The sequence below is a fragment of the Erpetoichthys calabaricus genome, chromosome 8, assembly GCF_900747795.2.
Source record: "Erpetoichthys calabaricus chromosome 8, fErpCal1.3, whole genome shotgun sequence".
Taxonomy (NCBI): Eukaryota; Metazoa; Chordata; class Cladistia; order Polypteriformes; family Polypteridae; genus Erpetoichthys; species Erpetoichthys calabaricus.
In genome coordinates this window covers 1,870,788-1,892,576 of record NC_041401.2, presented here as the reverse complement: position 1 = coordinate 1,892,576, position 21,789 = coordinate 1,870,788, and the positions used below count along the sequence as shown (strand labels likewise).

At 45.6% G+C, this 21,789-nt stretch overlaps 1 protein-coding gene across 12 annotated transcripts in view; it reads left to right on the top strand.

Moving 5' to 3' along the window:
• Positions 1–388: 388 nt before the first annotated feature.
• Positions 389–21,789, top strand: part of carf (calcium responsive transcription factor) — a 126,017-nt gene continuing 104,616 nt past the window's right edge. For 2 of the 12 annotated variants that reach the window (XM_028806155.2, XM_051931157.1), the window contains exons 1-3: positions 395–488; positions 12,025–12,238; positions 14,317–14,402. In XM_028806155.2, coding sequence (XP_028661988.1) covers positions 14,328–14,402 — 75 coding nt within the window. In that variant the 5' untranslated portion in view covers positions 395–488; positions 12,025–12,238; positions 14,317–14,327. Of the gene's footprint in view, positions 525–12,024; positions 12,239–14,316; positions 14,403–16,580; positions 16,785–18,094; positions 18,192–18,273; positions 18,359–19,111; positions 19,194–19,285; positions 19,476–19,559; positions 19,681–21,789 lie in introns of all 12 variants that reach the window. The other 10 variants (XM_051931158.1, XM_051931168.1, XM_051931163.1 and 7 more) reach the window with 10 other exon arrangements.

Below are 21,789 nucleotides of genomic sequence, written 5' to 3'. Positions count from 1 at the left end.
TAACTGCAGTCCACCAGACAGGACATCACTGTCTCACCCACCTGCAGATCTCTAAATTTAACCCTTAATTTATTTGAGTCAAAGGAGAAATTAAAACTTTACAGAAAGACCTTTTCCAAATTGAATTGGACTTAAAGGGTTTACAAAATGGATGAAGTAAAATCACCAAAGCAGTGGTACGTGTTGTCCATTCGGCAGTGCACGCGTTAAGTTCAGGATCACACAGCGTGCGCATCGTTGACATTTGCACTGATAAAACCCAACAGCACGCATATAACAATTAAGCTTTAAAATGAAATCTGTATCGTCGTTGACCTTAGCAAGTCCACACCTTTTCAAGATGTCCGCTCTCACCGTCGCTCTAGCCATTTCCGGTTGTCGGTGGCCGGATACGGTGGCTCGCAGGCCCATATGACCGCGCTTTGTTTCTATGGTCGCTGCGCCACGCCGAGCCGAGAGAGAGAGAGAGAAGGCCGAACGAAGACGAGGTTGAGTAGACTCGTTTTGGTGCGCCGTCCTCGCCGGTGTGTGTGGCTCCTCCCGAGTTGCGTCTGAGGAGGCGGTGTGGGCGGCAGGGATGAGGGAGACGAGGTCACGCTGCTGCCGCCGCCGATGATTCTGCTGTTGCTGCTGTGTGTCCCTGCGGCGCCCGCGATGTGGCGAATACGGAACCTGGGCGTCGGCGGTAGCGAGGCTTGGACCTGGCAGTCTGGGGTGGCAAAGGCACGAGCGGCCGTGCCGGGGTACAGTACAGTACAGTGCAGTGTGGTGGCGAACGAAGACAACGGGGCGGGGGGCTAAGAAGAGCGGACAGACACGAGAGATATGAGGGCTGTTAAAGAAGTGACACGGAGCGGCGGCGGGGCATTGCTAGTGATGGACGTGCACACGTGGAGCAGGCGAGGGGCTGGGTATGGGGGGTGTTAGGGGGTGCATATACCACCTTTCATAGTGAGCCTTAAAGCAAACTGCTAGGAGGCCCGAAGCAGACCGTGCAGATGTGAAGTGCGGCTGAACCGAATCATCGCAGACCGACTCGAGGGAACACCGGAGACGGGGAGAGGCTCCGCTCTTTTACTTTGGGTGCCCACTTGTCAAGACGGCTCCTCAGAAATGCCATCTGCATATCTTATTAGGCAGCATATTAACAGTTGTGCCCACCCCAAATTAAATTTCACTCTTTTCTCTTGAGGGCACCATAGTGGCACAGAGGTAGCGCTGCTCCCTCACAAGACCGAAGGCCAGGGTCCACATCCCGGGTTCTCTCCGCAGGCACCTTGCATGTTCTCCCTATGGGTTTTCACCAGGTGCTCCAGCCTCCTCCTAAAGTCCAAAGACATGCAGGTTTGGTGGGTTGGCGTTGATTTAATTGCTCCATGTGTTTGTGTTTGATCCTGCTTTGTGCCTGATGGGCCCCAGCCCAGGATATTGCAGGTTTGGATGATGTGTGCCTGATGGAGTTTTCTCTTGTTGACTGGGCTTCTCTCTGTCGGATATAGCGCCTTTCATATACAGTATCTCACAAAAGTGAGTACACCCCTCACATTTTTGTAAATATTATATCTTTTCATGGGACAGTACTGAAGATGTGACACTTTGATACAATGTAAAGTAGTCCGTGTACAGCTTGTATAACAGTGTCCATTTGCTGTCCCCTCAAAATAACTCCACACGCAGCCATTAATGTCTAAACCGCTGGACACAAAAGTGAGTCCACCCCTAAGTGAAAAATGTCCAAATTGTGCCAGATGAGCCATTTTCCCTCCCTGGTGTCATGTGACTCATTAGTGTTACAAGGTCTCAGGTGGGTTAAATTTGGTGTTATCGCACTCACACTCTCTCATACTGGTCACTGGACGTTCAACATGGCACCTCATGGCAAAGAACTCTCTGAGGATCTGAAAAAAAAGAATTGTTGCTCTCCATAAAGATGGCCTCGGCTACAAGAAGATTGGCAACACCCTGAAACTGAGCTGCAGCACACTGGCCAAGACCATCCAGCGGTTTAACAGGCCTCACCATGGTCAACCAAGGAAGTTGAGTGCCCGTGCTCAGCGTCATATCCAGAGGTTGTCTTTTGAAAATCGACATATGAGTGCTGCCAGTATTGCTGCAGAGGTTGAAGGGGTGGGGGGCAAGCCTGGCAGTGCTCAGACCATACGCCCGCCGCACACTTCATCAAATTGGTCTGCATGGCTGTCATCCCAGAAGGAACCCTCTTCTAAAGATGATGCACAGATTGCTGAAGACAAGCAGACTAAGGACATGGATTACTGGAACCACGTCCTGTGGTCTGATGAGACCAAGGTAAACTTCTTTGGTTCAGATGGTGTCAAGCGTGTGTGGCGGAAAACCAGGTGAGGAATACAAAGACAAGTGCGTCTTGCCTACAGTCAAGCATGTTGGTGGGAGTGTCATGGTTTGGAGCTGCTGGCACTGGGGAGCTACAGTTCATTGAGGGAACCATGAATGCCAACACGTACTGTGACCTACTGAAGCAGAGCATGATCACCTCCCTTTGGAAACTGAACATGATAACGACCCCAAACGCACCTCCAAGATGACCACTGCCTTGCTAAAGAAACTGAGGGTGAAGGTGCTGGACTGGCCAAGCATGTCTCCAGACCTAAACCGTATTGATCATCTGTGGGGAAGGTGGAGGAGCGCAAGGTCTCTAACATCCACCAGCTCCGTGATGTCGTCATGGAGGACGATTCCAGTGTGAACTCCATGCCCAAGAGAGTTAAGGCAGTGCTGGAAAATAATGGTGGCCACACAAAATATTGACACTTTGGGGACAATTTGGACATTTTTCACTTAGGGGTGGACTCACTTTTGTTGCCAGCGGTTTAGACATTAATGACCGTGTGTTGAGTTATTTTGAGGGGACAGCAAATTTACACTGTGATACAAGCTGGACCTGGACCACATTGTATCAAAGTGTCATATCTTCAGTGCTGTCCCATGAAAAGATATCATAAAATATTTACAACAACGTGAGGGGTGGACTCACCTTAGGGAGATCCTGTATTTTTTAATGTTCCAAACACATGGCGACTCTGTTTAGTGCCGGCCGCTCAGCTGATGATTCCAGGTTAATGGCCATCGGTCTCGGCACAATGTCCGTCTGTCTGGCTGATTTCTTCATTTTTTGTTAACATCGTTGTCACTCCTTTGTTATCAGTTGGATTTTTGTACCCCGTGTCACACGGGATTGTTTGTTAAGAAGCACTAAGCTTTTTTGGGTGCTTTTCTTAATCGGGCGTTTTCATGAATGATTTTCTCTCAATGGAAAGCCATCCTGTAAAGCTGAAGTTAGGACCCTAGTGGGGGGGCTTCCATTGCTTCAGGTTTTTTGTCCCCACCTTTCTGTAAACATGTCTTCACTTTTTCATTATGGGTTATTGAGTGCAGATTGAAGGGCCAAAAACGGCAGATGTATCCATCAAAGTGAAATTTACAAGAGACAAACACGAGACAGCTTGATTACAGGAGGTCACTCGCTCGCTTGCTTGCTTCTTTCTCAAGTTCTCGTTGCGCATGGCTCATGGTGTCCAAGGCAGATAAGCTTGAAAGCGGCTAGTTTTAAAATCTTCGGTAGGATGTCGACACCTCGGGGCCCTGCACAACACGGAAAAAGGAAAAGAACATAAAACGGCTAATCTTCCAACGAGAATTGTAATTTTAAGATGTGAAAAGTTGGATTTTATACAGGCGCCATCCCTAAATCCTGTTTTCTCAATGTTTTAATAAACCTTGTAGAATCAGAATGTGAACCTAACCTGATAGCGAATTTGTGACTCCATGTCCAGGTTTCCATGTACATGGAGGTAAAATAAGCGCCCCAGTTTTCAAACCAGCTGACCACATCTCAGAAGACGCCTAATTGTTACGCCATGGCAGCGTTTGTACTCCTCCTTGTCTGCCGTCCTCTTGTTGTGTATCTGGGATATTCGTACCTGTGTGTGAATGGCTCCCTGTGCGTTTGTAATCTTTATACTTCTACCTGAATGCCCTCATTTTGTTTTTGCCTATCTTTCTAACGTATGTTCAAAGTGTAGTCGTCATGTTGCATTTGTCTTAAACTGATATTTTTAATTTTAAGTCTGTAATTGTATTGTTTATCACTATAGTTGTTTTTTGATTATGCTCCTGATTTAATTAATTAATTAATTAATTGAATTTATATAGTGCCTTTCCGACCTACTCAAAGCACTTCACATAGACCACGGGTGACAAACTCCAGTCCTGGAAGGCCGCAGTGGCTGCAGGTTTTCATTCTAACCATCTTCTTCATTAGTGACCAGTTCTTGCTGAGCTTTCAAAGTAGCAACTTCCTTTTAATATCTGACATGCCTTATGGAGACAGTAGGATTTCAGCAGTGACATTAAGTTTATTGGATTAACAGAAAATATGCAATATGCATCATCACAAAATTAGACAGGTGCATAAATGTGGGCAGAGATATGACATCAATACTTATGTGAGCCTCTAGACGCTGTCCTCCTATAGCCATTGATTAGTGTCTGGATGGAGGTATTGTTGGCCATTCTTCATACAAAATCTCTCCAGTTCAGTTCAATTTGATGGACAGCCTGCTTCAAATCATCCCCTAGATTTTCGATGATATTCAAGTCAGGCGACTCTGACGGCCATTCCAGAACATTGTACTTCTCCCTCTGCATGAATGCCTTTGTAGATTTCCAACTGTGTTTTGGGTCATTGTCTTGTTGGAATATCCAACCCCTGCGTAACTTCAACTTTGTGACTGATGCTTGAACATTATCCTGAAGAATTTGTTGATATTGGGTTGAATTGATCCGACCCTCGACTTTAACAAGGGCCCCAGTCCCTGAATTAGCCACACACCCCCACAGCATGATGGAACCTCACCAAATGTGACAGTAGGTAGCAGGTGTTTTTCTTGGAATGCGGTGTTCTTCTTCCGCCATGCAAAGCGCTTTTTGTTCTGACCAAATAACTCAACTTGTGTCTCATCAGTCCAAAGCACTTTGTTTCCAAATTAATCTGGCTTGTCTAAATGAGCTTTGGCATACAACAAGCGACTCTGTCTGTGGTGTGAGTACAGAAAGGGCTTCTCTCTCATCACCCTGCCATACAGATGTGCTGAATTGTAGAACGATGTACAGATACACCATCTGCAGTGAGATGTTCTTGCAGGTCTTTGGAGGTTATCTGTGGGTTGTCTGTCACCATTCTCACAATCCTGCTCTTGTGCCGCTCCTGTATTTTTCTTGGCCTGCCAGACCTGCTGGTTTAACAGCAACTGTGCCTGTGGCCTTCCATTTCCTGATTCCATTCCTTACAGTTACAGAAACTGACAGTTTAAACCTCTGAGATGGCTTTTTGTAGCCTTCCCCTAAACCAGGAGACTCAACAATCTTTGTTTTCAGATCTTCGGAGAGTTGTTCTTAGGGTTTCCATGCTGTCACTCTTCAGAGGAGAGTCAAAGGGAAGGAAGCACAACTTGTAATTGACCACCTTAAATCCCTTTGTATCTCCTGATGGGACACACCTGTCTATGAAGTTCAAGGCTTAATGAGCTCATCACACCAATCAGCATTGAGCAGTGACAGGCATTCAAATCAGCACAATGACAAGGGGACCCACATTTGTGCACAGCCAGTTTTTCACATTTGATTTAATTTCATACAACTAAATACGGCGTCACTAAAAATCTTTGTTCGGAAAACACCGCAGTACTCCTAAGAAATGAAAGACATACCACTGATATCTTTAGTGTTGAAAGGAGAGTCAATTATTATGCAGGCTGAGAGGGGGTCACAGACTTTTTCATATGACTGTACTTGACTGACCTCCTATCACATAACACCTGTTGCTTTAGTCTATAATTAGTATGAGGGCCCTGTAGTGCTGGGAGGTATACCGCTTCATACCCGAAAGCCGTTTTTTATTTTTATGATATGGATTCTTCTTCTACAGCAACACTGGTATAAACAACATTCAGAACATGGCGCAGTGGGAAATTGTTTAAGAGGGGACCTTTTTCACTGCTACACCGCTAAGCACGCGTGCAACAGAGAACATGCATTAGTGGCGGTATTGAGCGGTGAAAATGGACAGAGAACATTCTGAAACTGAAGCCGTAGCAGACGATAAAGTTGAACTCGATGACACAGAAGTACTGTTGCTGGAAAAAAAAAAAAAGGAGCCATGTCTGTTGTCTGGAGATACCTTGATGTGGACCAAACAACTATTTGCTGCAAATGCTTTCGAGCTAAAGTTGTCGCCAGAGGCCACCACTGTAGCCACAAACATGTTTTGGAGTGCCATGAATGTGTGGAAGTAAGACTGGCAGGTACAACTGAAAAAGCTGGAGGACACTCGAGTCAGACGTGTTTGCTAGAGGTGCTGCCTATGAGATAACCAACGCCATTACAATCCATATAGCGAATGTGTCAGTGGGCAGAGATTGGTAACATGAACAGAAAGTGTAGTTGGTTTACAAAAAATATTGACTACCAGTAACGGCGCAAGCACTGCTGTAACGATGACGTGCAGTGAATACGTTTGACTCGAGTATTCCTAGTTTTCATCCTCTTTCTTTCTCTGTACGTTTATTATTCGTTTGCTCAGAGTTTGATGCGCTTGCCCCTTTCTGAGCAGCTCTTCTTCTCTCCACCCTAGCAGCCCACTTCTTCTCTTCTTTCGTTGGCATCTTTTCGTATTAAAACTGATTAAGTCCGTGTTTGTGTTGCAATTCCTTAGTACGTTTTCCTTTAATTTTTCACTTAAGTCTTCAAGAATGATTTGAGATATGAAGAGTTAGGGGAAGTGACAGCAAAGGTGAATGAGAACGCCGCCCATACTCATGTGCCACACGCCGCCCTGCTGGCCGCTGCTGAGAGTTGATTCTACAATAAAATTAAATAAAAATAAAAAGAGGAATAACCTTGGAGGTCAGTCATCACCCCGAAATCAGAGAGTAGACATCATGTAGTATACAGGTGCTGGTCATAAAATTAGAATATCATGACAAAGTTGATTTATTTCAGTAATTCCATTCAAAAAGTGAAACTTGTATATTAGATTCATTCATTACACACAGACTGATGTATTTCAAATGTTTATTTCTTTTAATGTTGATGATTATAACTGACGACTAATGAAAGTCCCAAATTCAGTATCTCGGAAAATTAGAATATCAATTAAGACCAATGCAAAAAAAGGATTTTTAGAAATGTTGGCCAACTGAAAGGTATGAACATGAACAGTATGAGCATGAACAGCACTCAATATTTAGTTGGGGCTCCTTTGTCCTGGATTACTGCAGCAATGCGGCGTGGCATGGAGTCGATCAGTCTGTGGCACTGCTCAGGTGTTATGAGAGCCCATGTTGCTCTGATAGTGGCCTTCAGCTCTTCTGAATTGTTGGCTCTGGCGTATTGCATCTTCCTCTTCACAATACCCCATAGATTTTCTATGGGGTTAAGGTCAGGCGAGTTTGCTGGCCAATCAAGAACAGGGATACCATGGTCCTTAAACCAGGTACTGGTAGCTTTGGCACTGTGTGCAGGTGCCAGGTCCTGTTGGAAAATGAAATCTGCATCTCCATAAAGTTCGTCAGCAGCAGGAAGCATGAAGTGCTCTAAAACTTCCTGGTAGACGGCTGCGTTGACATTGGACCTCAGAAAACACAATGGACCAACACCAGCAAATGACATGGCACCCCAAACCATCACTGACTGTGGAAACTTTACACTGGACCTCACGCAACGTGGATTCTGTGCCTCTCCTCTCTTCCTCCAGACTCTGGGACCTTGATTTCCAAAGGAAATGCAAAATTTACTTTCATCAGAGAACATAACTTTGGACCACTCAGCAGCAGTCCAAAGGCGAGACGCTTCTGACGCTGTCTCTTGTTCAAGAGTGGCTTGACACAAGGAATGTGACAGCTGAAACCCATGTCTTACATACGTCTGTGCCTGGTGGTTCTTGAAGCACTGACTCCAGCTGCAGTCCGCTCTTTGTGAATCTCCCCCACATTTTTGAATGGCTTTTGTTTCACAATCCTCTCCAGGGTGCGGTTATCCCTATTGCTTGTCCACTTTTTTCTACCACATCTTGTCCTTCCCTTCACCTCTCTATTAATGTGCTTGGACACAGAGCTCTGTGAACAGCCAGCCTCTTTAGCAATGACCTTTTGTGTCTTGTCCTCCTTGTGCAAGGTGTCAATGGTCGTCTTTTGGACAACTGTCAAGTCAGCAGTCTTCCCCATGATTGTGTAGCCTACAGAACTCGACTGAGAGACCATTTAAAGGCTTTTGAGTTAATTAGCTGATTAGAGTGTGGCACCAGGTGTCTTCAATATTGAACCTTTTCACAATATTCTAATTTTCCGAGATACTGAATTTGGGACTTTCATTACTTGTCAGTTATAATCATCAACATTAAAAGAAATAAACATTTGAAATACATCAGTCTGTGTGTAATGAATGAATCTAATATACAAGTTTCACTTTTTGAATGGAATTACTGAAATAAATCAACTTTGTCATGATATTCTAATTTTATGACCAGCACCTGTATGTGGAGCACATTTCCGGTCAATAATTCCAAATGGTTTGCGAGTGACAGGGGATTTAAAATCCTCGACAGACAAACAGACAGCCACAGTAGCGTATTATATAGAAAGATTTATTCCTTTTCTAAGACATGTTCAGTGCAATACAACTCTGGATATTTAACTAAGTCTAAAAGCCTCTTTGGATGGTTAAAAGTATGTTGTTAAAATTATAGTTTAAGTTGTTTGCAAACATTGTTCAATAAAAAGTTTCTGTATTTGGAGTGCAGCTGTCATGCAGTGTCATTCCTTCTCCATTAGTGCCACCCCGACTATCACTTTATGGGCCATGCAAACCGTCTTTAATACTTGTGTGCCCATTAACATGTCCTTTTGTACAATTCTCACGACAGTGGAGCAGGTCATTCTTAGCCATTCTGCTGCAGTAATTGCAGTGGAAAATGTGGTTAACATCCACTCATGAATGGGAAAACCGTGAAAGCGAGATCATTTTGAAAAATACCGTGCTGTAGAATTTTGGTCAGACCGCCCAGCACTAGGGCCCCGTTCCACTGTGGTTAGGATTAGGGCTGTAGGAGGGTTATCTGAGTCAAGGGGCATTTTGTGACTGGCAGTGTGGGCATTTTCCTGGTCTGTGTCATAGGTACTGCAAGCCGCAGCTAGACCCTTCTCAAAATGTAAGGTGTTTTTACTGAATTCAAATACAAAACCCGAGTCCAATTTGACCCAAAGATGGCATAAGGGTTAAATTGGTAATAGTTTATTTATATAGCGCCTTTGCCGTGCTCAGGGTACTTCACAGAGTCTTGTAACGAAATAGCAGGGGTATGTAACATTGGATAGAGATGTTTCCTAAATCGAACATTAAAACAGACAGATACAGGATATACAACACACTAAATAGAATAAATAAAAGACAACAAAGCAGAGTAAAATGAGAAATTCAATACTACGAGAAAAACCTGAACAAAGAATATAATTTATGATGTAACACACACACACACACCAGTTATACTGAGCATCTGGGCGGAGAGGAAGACTGAAAGAGGAGGCCGAATGTCACACAAGTCTGAAGTTGTTTTTTAAAAGAATGAATGTGTGGAAGTAACCCCACCGAGGAAGGCAGGAATAGTTCAGTCAGTCGCTCTTTATTCAGTCACAGATGAGTACATGGATTCCACATTGCATGGCAGGAGAGCAAAGTTCCGCTTCTGTAGTGGCTTTTTATGTTCTCCTTACTTACAGTGCATCCAGAAAGTATTCCCAGCGCTTCATCACTGTTTCCACATTTTGTTATGTTACAGCCTTATTCCAAAATGGATTCAATTCATTTTTTTCCTCAGAATTCTACACACAACACCCCATAATGACAACATGAAAAAGGTTTACTTGAGGTTTTTGCAAATTTATTAAAAATAACAAAACTGAGAAATCCCATGTCCATAAGTATTCACAGCCTTTGCTCAATACTTTGTCGATGCCCCTTTGGCAGCAATTCCAGCCTCAAGTCTTGTTGAATATGATGCCACAAGCTTGGCACACCTATCCTTGGCCAGTTTTGCCCATTCCTCTTTGCAGCACCTCTCAAGCTCCATCAGGTTGGATGGGAAGCGTCGGTGCACAGCCTTTTTAAGATCTCTCCAGAGATGTTCAATCGGATTCAAGTCTGGGCTCTGGCTGGGCCACTCAAGGACATTCACAGAGTTGTCCTGAAGCCACTCCTTTGATATCTTGGCTGTGTGCTTAGGGTCGTTGTCCTGCTGAAAGATGAACCGTCGCCCCAGTCTGAGGTCAAGCGCGCTCTGGAGCAGGTTTTCATCCAGGATGTGTCTGTACATTGCTGCAGTCATCTTTCCTTTTATCCTGACTAGTCTCCCAGTCCCCACAGCATGATGCTGCCACCACCATGCTTCTCTGTAGGGATGGTATTGGCCTGGTGATGAGCGGTGCCTGGATTCCTCCAAACGTGACGCCTGGCATTCACACCAAAGAGTTCAATGTTTGTCTCATCAGACCAGAGAATTTTTTCTTTCTCATGGTCTGAGAGTCCTTCAGGTGCCTTTTGGCAAACTCCAGGCAGGCTGCCATGTGCCTTTTACTAAGGAGTGGCTTCCGTCTGGCCACTCTACCATACAGGCCTGATTGGTGGATTGCTGCAGAGATGGTTGTCCTTTTGGAAGGTTCTCCTCTCTCCACAGAGGACCTCTGGAGCTCTGACAGAGTGACCATCGGGTTCTTGGTCACCTCCCTGACTAAGGCCCTTCTCCCCCGATCGCTCAGTTTAGATGGCCGGCCAGCTCTAGGAAGAGTCCTGGTGGTTTCGAACTTCTTCCACTTACGGATGATGGAGGCCACTGTGCTCATTGGAACCTTCAAAGCAGCAGAAATTTTTCTGTAACCTTCCCCAGATTTGTGCCTGGAGACAATCCTGTCTCGGAGGTCTACAGACAATTCCTTTGACTTCATGCTTCGTTTGTGCTCTGACATGAACTGTCAACTGTGGGACCTTCTATAGACAGGTGTGTGCCTTTCCAAATCATGTCCAGTCATGGAGGTGGACTCCAATGAAGCTGCAGAAACATCTCAAGGATGATCTGGGGAAACAGGATGCACCTGAGCTCAATTTTGAGCTTCATGGTAAAGGCTGTGAATACTTATGTACATGTGCTTTCTCAATTTTTTTATTTTTAATAAATTTGCAAAAACCTCAAGTAAACTTTTTTCACGTTGTCATTATGGGATGTTGTGTGTAGAATTCTGAGGAAAAAAATGAATTTAATCCACTTTGGAATAAGGCTGTAACATAACAAAATGTGGAAAAAGTGATGAAGCGCTGGGAATACTTTCCGGATGCACTGTATAAAAAGCCTAATATCGTTTACCTGTGCATTTCATTTTATGTTTGCCCTTTCTGATTTGTGTACGTTGCAGAGGGGGCCCTAAAGAAGAACAATTCAGCTTTCCTGTGTCTAACAGATGCATTTTCTAAATAAAGAATAATATCAAAATAATATCAAAAAACATAATATCATTTACTTAAGCATTTTATTTTATTACACTAATGGGCCTTCAGGACCGACATTGCCCACCCCTGGTTTAGATGGCACCTTGAAGAGCCGTCTCTGGGAGGTCACTTGGCTTCTGATTGGTTGTTTTATCAGCTCAAGGTCAAGAAGAAGCTCATACTAAGAGTGTCTGGCAGCGGCCGTTTAAACCAAGGACTTGTGTTCCAGGCAAAATGGACAATACAGTCTGTCCTGCACTGGGCAGCAGTCGAGCTAAAGGCCATCTGCAGGGTCTGGGCCTGCACTTTTATTTCAGCTTCTAAATGTTTTTACTTGTGCAGGTAAACTGGTTGTGCTGGTCAGGTACTTACTGGTAATATCGCCCCCTGCAGGATCAGTACTCGCAAGTCTCCCTACTCTCTAAGAATTTCTCTTGTGTTTCTTTATTCTAGTTGGTGATTTTGGAGGACTGGAGGCAGAGGACGGCCCAAAGGAATCGACGAGCCAGTGGACGTCCGTGATGACTCTGAGATGGGCCGCCAAGTGAGGGGCGCTGTATAATAGAGACGCTCAATCTGAGGCGTGAAGAAACATTGAAATGTACAGTTGTTTTAGACGGTGAGGCGAGGGCAGAGCTGGTGTTGGCACTACAAGACGGCATAACAGGTGGGTGTAAAGGGGGCTACGTAACCTTCCTCTTGAGTATGTTCTGTAAGGACCTTTCAGTCACAGACTTCATTGATATAATCTTATTAAGACAGTGCTCATGTAGTCTGATATCCCCAGCGACTCGGCGACTGGACCAGACAAAATCAAACAGGTTTGCCATTGTCTTAAGTCATAGGGGTGGGCTCGAAGAGGGCCCACCCCACAAATACAATGCATATGGTGCAGCATCAAGAAATAAGCAACATGGGAGCTGTGGACCTCACAAATAGTAGAGAGACCCGTCTGTCTGATGTCTTGTGTTTTACGTACCACAACAGAGTAGAACAAAGGAAGAAAAAGGGCCAGGATTGTGGCTTAACTTGCCGTACCCGTAAACCCTTCATACAGCAGCGGCTCCATCAGGTAACATGTTATTGGTTATCAGAATGTTGTGAGCTGGCGATACTTGAGAAATGTGAAGCCGCTGGAACGTCGTCACAGAGTCGTGTGTGAAAATAATCAGCCTTGACACACCGAAAAAGGTTTGGGGCAGCCGCCCGTATACTTAATCCCTGGCAGAAAGCGGGTAAATACACGTAAAGTTGTGAACAGGTCCGAGTCCAAAACAGAACTAAATACGAGTAGAGGTGGTTTTGCTTTTAAAATAGGTTGGCAGAAGTGACGTCATCTGACACGGGCAGAATTTCCAGTATTTGATCTGCAGGAATATCAGAGGAAAGATTAATGCACCCCACCCCACCGCCCCCTGTCCTGGCCTGGCGTGGAATTACCTTGGATTGGCCCCTCAAGCTGTCTCCCTTGCGCATGTTTGTGACACGTGCCATGCAGTTTCTAGTCACGCAATCTGATGGCCTCAGGCGTCAGGTTTGGCATCCCCTCTGAGAAGTTGTGTGATGTGCCAATGTTCCACCGAGATCACTAATCAAAGGATTTAGAAAGTAGGCATCATTACTGGGGTCCTTGAGTGGCGTCTGCTTATATATCATCAAGAAATTGATGTCATGCAACACGAGTTTTGAGGGTTGTGACTTGGCAAGAGAGACCCACATCCATTGGCTTAACTAGAATTTGATGGGCTCTAGTACAAGAAAATAAATTGGGGCCCCAATGTGGTGTAGGTGGTAGCACTTGAGCCGGTGTGTAAGGAACACTGGGGCTGCTTCAGGGGGCATTGGCCTGGCATCTGTTATCATGAGGGTCCATGACCATGACTTGAAAGATGCCCTGGACTGGTTCATCCATCTATCCATGATCCAACCCTCTATATCCTAGCAACAGGGTCACGGGGGTCTCCTGGAGCCAATCCCGGCCAACACTGGGCACAAGGCACAGGGTGCCAGCCCACCGCAGGGCACACTCACACCCACACAACAAGCACACACTAGGGACAATTTAGGATCGCCAATCCACCTAACCTGCATGTCTTTGGACTGTGGGAGGAAACCCACGTAGACATGGGGTGAACATGCAAACTCCATGCAGGGAGGACCCGGGAAGCAAACCCAGACGGGTCTCCTAACTGCATGGCAGCAGCGCTACCACAGCGCCACCGTGCCATGGACTGGTTCAATTGCAACTTAAACCTAGAAGTAGAACGGCGGTGAAGGTTCAGTGGTGGTAGGGTGGGCAGGTGGGTGAGCCACTCTACCAGACAAACAGTTGGGCCCCAGGTATCCATGATGATCCCTCCCTGATCTGTCTTTTAGATGGTAAAGCACTTTTCAACATCCCATGGGATCCACTCTTGCACTCTTCTTACATGTGTTACAGTTCATCGTCCTTTCTTTGTATTTTGAACATACTGGTGTTTTTGGTAGGTGTCTTGTCTACACCACTCATTGGACGGCCGGGTCCTTCAGGAAGCATCCAGTGGTGCGCTCCTCTCCCAGTCTACACACTCACACCTCACATTATTGTGCAAGAAGAAGAGACGTAGGTGATTTGAGAATCTCTGCTGCCTGTTCAGTAAGTGTGTCCAACACAGGCCCACATCCCACTGCTGACACCATTGAGGCAGCAGGGCAGGTTGATTGTTTTTCCAGTAGTTCTGAGACTAAGTTGTTCCTGTCGTGCAGGTTGATGGGACATGGAAGAGGATGATGGCGAGAATAAAGTCTATACGGATGTGATCCTGAGCGAACTTCTAGGAGCTGATTGCCAGGTGTGTCATTTGCTTCTTTTTCCTGCTTATTCTCTTATGTGAAGTTCTGCTGTCCCCTGGAGGGACACACTGTGCAAGTGGGCTTCCAGCAGTCCAGTCACTTCGAGCGCTCATTGGTTCACCATGCTGGCTTATTCCATCCAAGGGACCAATTATTCTGTTGCACTATTTTGAATAATGTGGAGGTATCCCTGTTTCTAAAGGAGCTTTAGCTCTGTTCTGCCATCTCACTGCCAAGCCATTCCCCTTATTGGTCAGATCTTCATGGTTAGTCAGGGCTTCTAATGCCAAGTCTGGTGCTGTTTAATCTGACCAGACTCTGCTGCTGACAACGCTTCTGCTTTTCTAAAATTGAAAGTAGACTTAACTCAGAATAACATGAAACTTGTGTGGCATGGAGTGGGCATCACTACTGAACTTGGGTGATCCAGGACTTGAGTACTGGAATGGAATGTGGACAAAGCCAGCACCCTCCTACCAGTTCCTTTACTTACTTCATTCTTCCATTGGCCAGCCACCCCTCGCCATCTCTGCCACATTAACAACTCCTATTACCTCAACTGGTATGGCCAGTAATGAGACCACCTCTGACCATCAGAATGAGCCATCCATAACTGGTGATCAGCTGAGAAAGCTAAGTATGGGAGAACCATGGTGTGGGAAGGAGTTGGTTGTTAAGTCCGTAAGACCCGTGCTGACCAATTTTGTGGTATCCCCTGCCTCCTGGGTATTCTGTCACTGAGGATAATGTGTTCTGATTTCTCCAAAGCCATCTCAGTTAAGGGGTAAGCACAGGGATATGTAGGTGAACAAGCCTGTTTTGCTCTGAATAATGGACTATCTGGCCGTCAGACCATACATAGTCTGTCAGGCTCAGGGATTGTGTGAGCAGCAATGGAGCACCACAAGGACTACTCTAATGGGATGTATTGGGACAGAGAAGAGGACACAATGTGGGTACTGTCATCCTTTATATGTTCTGTGATAGCCAGTGTTGTGTGCTGGGCCGGCCACATCCCTAAAAGAGAAGCCCACTGAAGCGACAAGTTGATTACAAAGGCAGGTTCTCTGGGCCCACTGGAGGAAGTGATGGAACAGTGAATGGTGACAGATCAGAGTGCCATGATGCATGAACAGTGCTGCACATCCTCCGCCTGACACACACCACCTTTGAGGACTTGTAACCAGCAGATGAGTTTCAAGGAAGACCATTGGAGCTCCTTCATGTCTATGGCAATGCGCCTTTATGGTGCCCCACGCTGAGTGCTCTCTTGTCTTTAGCCAAGTCAGTAGTTGTTCTTCCTTTTTGTAATTCTCATGAGTTTGAGCTGGGAGGAGATTGTTGTTTGTTTTAATATTTCTATATTTCTTGAGCTTTTATAAAAGGCTACATTTTCCCTTGGGACAAATAAAGTACTATATATCTATTATATACTGCCTTACATATCTATCTATCTATCTATCTATCTATCTATCTATCTATCTATCTATCAATCATATAGTGCCTTTCACATCTATCTATCTATCTATCTATCTATCTATCAATCATATAGTGCCTTTCACATCTATCTATCTATCTATCTATCTATCTATCTATCTATCTATCTATCTATCATATAGTGCCTTTCACATCTATCTATCTATCTATCATATAGTGCCTTTCACATCTATCTATCTATCTGTCAATTATTTAGTGCCTTTCATATCTATTATGTTGTTCCTTTCATATCTATTATAGTGCTTTTCATATCCATCTATTAATTATATAGTGCATTTCATATCTATGTATCTATCTCTATCTATCTATCATATAGTGCCTTTCACATCTATCTATCTATCATATAGTGCCTTTCACATCTATCTATCTATCTATCTATCTATCTATCTATCTATCTATCTATCTATCTATCTATCTATCTATCTATCAATTATTAAGTGCCTTTCATATCTATTATGTTGTTCCTTTCATATCTGTTATAGTGCTTTTCATATCCATCTATTAATTATATAGTGCCTTTCATATCTATCTATCTATCTATCTATCTATCTATCTATCTATCTATCTATCTATCAGTCAATTATTTAGTGCCTTTCATATCTGTTATATAGTGCCTTTCATATCTATCTATCAATCTATCTGCTAATCATCTTACTTATCTGTCTATCTGACTTTTGCAGCTGCCCAGTGTCTTGCCCAGTGTCTTGCCCAGTGAGCCAGCCCAGGAGCGCCCAAATCCCATTGCCTTGCTGCCCATCACTGTCCAGATCAGCAGCAGTCCTTGCGTTTCTCAGACTTCTGTCGAGCAAACATTTCCAAGCCAGCAGAGTGCCGAGTTTCACATCTTTGACCAGAATGGACAGCCCATCAAGTGTGAGCGAATGGTAAGTAGAAGACTCTCATGCCAGTGCTTGGCTTGCTTGGCTTGCTGTGCTGTGCTGGTTGAGGTTGAAAGTCTCATAAGAAATTTGACAAACGAGAGGAGACCATTTAGTCCATCAGGCTTGTTGTTTAGCTGATGACTGAGCTGTCTACGTATCTCATCCAGATCCTTCTTAAAGGTCCTCAAGGTCTCTGCTACAACTCCACGTCTCAGTCGTTTATTCAGATTCCCACAACTGTTTGACTGAAGGACTGTTTTTTGTCTTTAGTCCCAAGTGCCCTTCCCTTTCATTTCCACCAGTGTCCTCGAGTGCATGATTTACCATTAAGCTGGCAGCATTCCTCTGGCTCCCCTTTATCAATGCCTCTGAGGATTTTGAAGACCTGGATGAGGTCCCCCTGCAGTCTCCTCTGCTCAGAGTCTGTCACAGTAGTTTGTGTCCTCAAGCTCTGAGATGCCCTTGGTTGCTCTCCTCTGCATGGCTTCAGGTGCTGCTGTGTCTCTCTTGTGGTGACCAGGACTCAAGATGTGGTCTCGTTAGTGTGTTATGTAGTCTGAGCCTAATGTCCCTTAATTTCTATTGAACATTTTTTATGATGTAACCTAACATTTTATGTACAGTACCTTCTTGCTCGTTTCTGCACACTGCTTAGATGATGAAAGTGTTGTGTCAACGTAGATCCCTAAATCCTTTTTCACAGATTGCTTCTCGTAACTCAGTGTTCCCCATCTTGTATTTATAACTTTTGTTCCTTTTGCCCACTTGTAGCACTTTGCACTTTTCTACATTTAACTCCATTTTCCGACTGTTCGCCCAGTGCTGAAGCTCGTCCAGGTCTGCCATTCCTCCAGTGTTAGTGTCATCTGTGAATTTCACAAGTTTTCTAGAATCAGTGACATTAATGTACATCAGACAAAGAGAGACCCCTGAGGGACTCCACTGATGACCTGCTCTTTCCTGTAGTCTTTGTCTCCTGCATGTTGTCCACCTTGAGACCCACGTTTGTAGGCCACCTCTGATGCTTGCAGCTTCTAGTTTTAGAATAAATCTTCAGTGTGGGACCTCTGAGTCAAAGGCGGAGTGGTGGCTCTGAGGTTAGGGATCTGCACTGGCAATCAGAAGGTTGCCGGTTCGAATCCCGTAAATGCCAATAGGGACTCTGCTCTGTTGGGCCGTTGAGCAAGGAAAGGCCCTTAACCTGCAATTGCTGAGCGCTTTGAGTAGTAAGAAAAGCGCTATATGAATGCAAAGAATTATTATTATTATTAAGGCTTTTTGAAAGTCCCAAGTCTCACTTTCTATGCCCACAGATGATTGTTGCCGGCCAGTCTGAGAATGGCCAGGTTCTACATGTCATCCCGTCTCCCCAGGTGTTGGTACCGCCAGGACAGGAGCAGGACTCAAGAGGTGAGACTCGGGTTCCTTTTCGTCGCAGCACTTCCCACTTGCAGACGTGTCTCACAGAACTTGTCACCTTTCTGCTCCCCAGGTTGCCCTGAAGAGAAGCTGTCCCATGCTGAAGATGTGGCATCTAATTTGTCCTTGACCACCCTCATCAAAAATGAAGTGCTCAGGTGGGTCCTGCCCAGTTGTGTGAAATGGTCAGGGCTGAGGCCCTGAATTCCCAGTGGTTCAGACACACAATTCCAGCTTATCTCCAGAGTTCCTTTTCCAGCTCAGCCATGGCTCATTCTGAGTCCTCTCACATTTTGGTCACTTGTCTTCTTCTGCAATCCTAGCTACTCCTGGCACGACCCCACTTAGCACCCCAGTTCACCCACCACCATAGCACCTCCCAGTTCAGATTGTTCCCAATGTTCACACCACACTCCCATCAAGTCCCCAGTCACATTTCAGAGACCCCTCATGGCTCAGCTCCTGACCCCCAGTGTCTCTCCCAGTTAAGCTCACAATATTTCAGTAGTGTCATCCTGGTTTAATCCCAGAATTCCAGTGTTGCTACCTGTTGAACCCTTTACAGCTGGTTTGCTGTCTCCCAGATATTTGATTCCGTCTCTCCACCCAGTTATGCTCCCACAGGCCCCAGTCTCCTATTCCATTGTGCCTCCCGGTCTTCCAGTTTGTGTCTGCAGTGAACTCCATGAGGCCCTGAGTGACCCTGGTGTCCTCCATAATGTCTTCTCGTTCTACTTGTTAACCCGCTGTGTGCCCCCATTGTCTTCCCCAGTTAGGCTCGCAGTATTCCCTGTCTGCCTTCCAGTCTCGCTGCCCCCTAGTGTCTGCCCATGTAACGCACGCTTTTTCTTTCTCTCAAGATGACTCACTGACTCTTTGTGTCCCCCCCCTCCCATGTTTTGACCACACAGTGCTGACAGCTGCTTCCTGGCACCTCCACAGCCCCTGCCCCCCAGTGCCCCCGCCTGGGCCCGAAGACTGCGTAGCTGTGAGGTTGGTGCTTGATATTTGCTGCCTGCTTCTTGTCGATGCATTCGGGGTCTGCGCCCGACTAACCATTTCTACATCTTTCATCTCATTATCAGAAAATCGGGGATTCGTATCGTGGGTACTGCGTGAACGATTCCGAGCTGGAGAGCGTGCTGGCACTACACAAGCAATTGACGCAGAGCGTGTGGGGCACGAGGCAGTCGCCAAGTCCTGCCAAGCCCGCCACCCGGCTCATGTGGAAGTCCCAGTATGTACCGTACGATGGGATACCATTTGTAAATGCAGGTAAGAGAGCGTGATGGGCCAGGCGGGTGGCACTTGGCCGATTTAGGCTAAAATAAGCTTGTTGTGCTTTGTTAACGTGAGCAGGCAGCAGGGCAATTGTGATGGAGTGCCAGTTTGGACCGAGGCGCAAAGGAGTTCAGAGCAGAAAAGGAGGAGAGACTGACTTCAGCTTCAACCAGAAGTATAAGGCCACCTGTCCAGCCAGGTACTCGAGTCCTCTTGACTTTTACTCCTCTCGTCTGGAGTGCCAGGATGCTGTCCTTTACTCACCTGACCAGGTATGGAAGATCAAGTACCCTCCTGTCCAAAGGGATTTGAATGGTGAGGCCAATTCATTTGTAGACATTTGGGTTTGAGACCTCAAGATGAGCACGAGACCAGAGTTATGGTGTGGACATCTGGGTGTGTTCAATAAGGCAGAAGACAGCAGCCTGTGGAGCCGACCCTCCATTTTATTTTAGGCATGCAAAAGTAGAGGAACAGAATGTCCTACAGTAAGTTCACGTAAATAAGACGTCAGATTTGGTTGCAATTGCTTGAAGCCTGCGACTCCTCAGCATCACCACAGGGTTGGTTTCTTCTTTTGTTCTGCTTGTCCAAGCTGTGACCGCTCAGCCTCTCTCAGTTGTTGTTTGTTCCCCTTCATATTCATTTGGGTTAAGTTCTGGCGATTGACTTGGCCAGTCCTTTATTGAGCTGCAAGTGTTGTTGGGATCCTTGTCTCGCTGCATGATGAAGTTCAAACTGATGAGTTGGGATGCGTTTCCCTGTAAATTGGCAGACAGAATATTTCTGTAGATGTCTGATGTCATTCTTCTGCTGCCATCATGAGTTTTGTTAGAACATCAGAACGATTTAGACGAGAACAGGCCATCTGAACCCAGCAACGCTCGCCAGTCCCATCCACTTAACTCCTCCAGATGACATCAGGTCGAGTTGTGAAGGTCCTTAAAGTCTTACTGTCTACCACACTACATGGTCACTTGTTCCACCTGTCTGTGGTCCTCAGTGTGAAGATGTTTGTGAAATTTACCCTGAACATCAGATTGGTGAGCCTGCTCTTGAAGCAGCCATCCTAGCCCAACGCATGATTCTGACAGACGAGCTTGTATGTTTTAGGCCATAAGCAGATCCCGTCTCCCTCCTCACTTTGGACTTTACATCATTTTGGCAGACGTTCATCTTGGTCTCCTCAGTCCATAAAACTTGTGGCTCATCCAATCTGGCTCTCTGATTCTTACTACTCTTGTGATGTGGCCTCTATAGTTCTGCTCTTGAAGTCTTTGGCGCCTTCACTGCTGCCCCGTCACTGTCCCCTGTTTTTGGGCTTTTCTTCACAGCTCTCTCCATGTTTCTGTCTTCAGCTGCTGCTGTTTCCCTCGGCCGACCCGTCTGATGACAGTTGTTCAGGACTCCAGTGGCTTCTTCCTTTTTCAGAACATTCCAGATTATTGGTCCATTGGCTTGTGCAGTTCCTCGGACTGATTCTCCGTCTTTTCTCAGCCTTTTGCCCATAGACAGCTCTGTGGTCCTCATGTTGGTTTGTCCCTTTTAACAACACATGAGCTCGCCGCCGGTCAAAGAATTGAGAAGTCGCAGTCAGAGGGTTTAAACAGGACACCCCTGGTCCTAGACTAAGACACTGTGGACAGGGGTCTGCTACAAAAGGTGACATCTTCTGGATTGTTGAAGACGTCGAGATGTTTATCGGCTCGCTGAAGCTCTGAACCCTCGTCTCGTGTTCATCTTTTGATCTCAAACTCAAAGTGACAACAAAAACAAATGAATTGGCCTTGCTGTTCCAATACTTTCAGGGGTCTGTAACTTCCATACTCAGTGGTCCAGGTAGCATGGGGCTTCTTCCTTACCTGTCCATGCTCTTGTTGTTATGGGATGCCTGTTTTGATCATTTCTTGCGCCTCTTATTGGGTGAAATTATGCCAGTAGAAGCCCCTTGTTGGTCAAACAGCCCCGTTTTCTTGATTCACACGTCCAAGCTTAGTTTGCGTTGTGTAATTTCATTTTGAACCATTGTGTATATCCCAGGTGCCACCACTTCATATCCTGTCGCTAGGGATGCTGTTGTGGTTGGTGGGTGGGGCTTCGGAGGTCGCCACCCTCTCACTAATTCATGTTCAATTAGAAGGTTACCCATGGTGCACCTCTCTATCTGAGTACACGGAGAAACCTTCCATGTCTTTTGTGCTCAACATTCGATTCCTCTTTTGGTGCTTCTTTTGTCATATTGGACCCGTTCTATACTTTTTATTAGGTAAACTTTACCAAAATGCCTCACATGCCCCCCCTGTACACG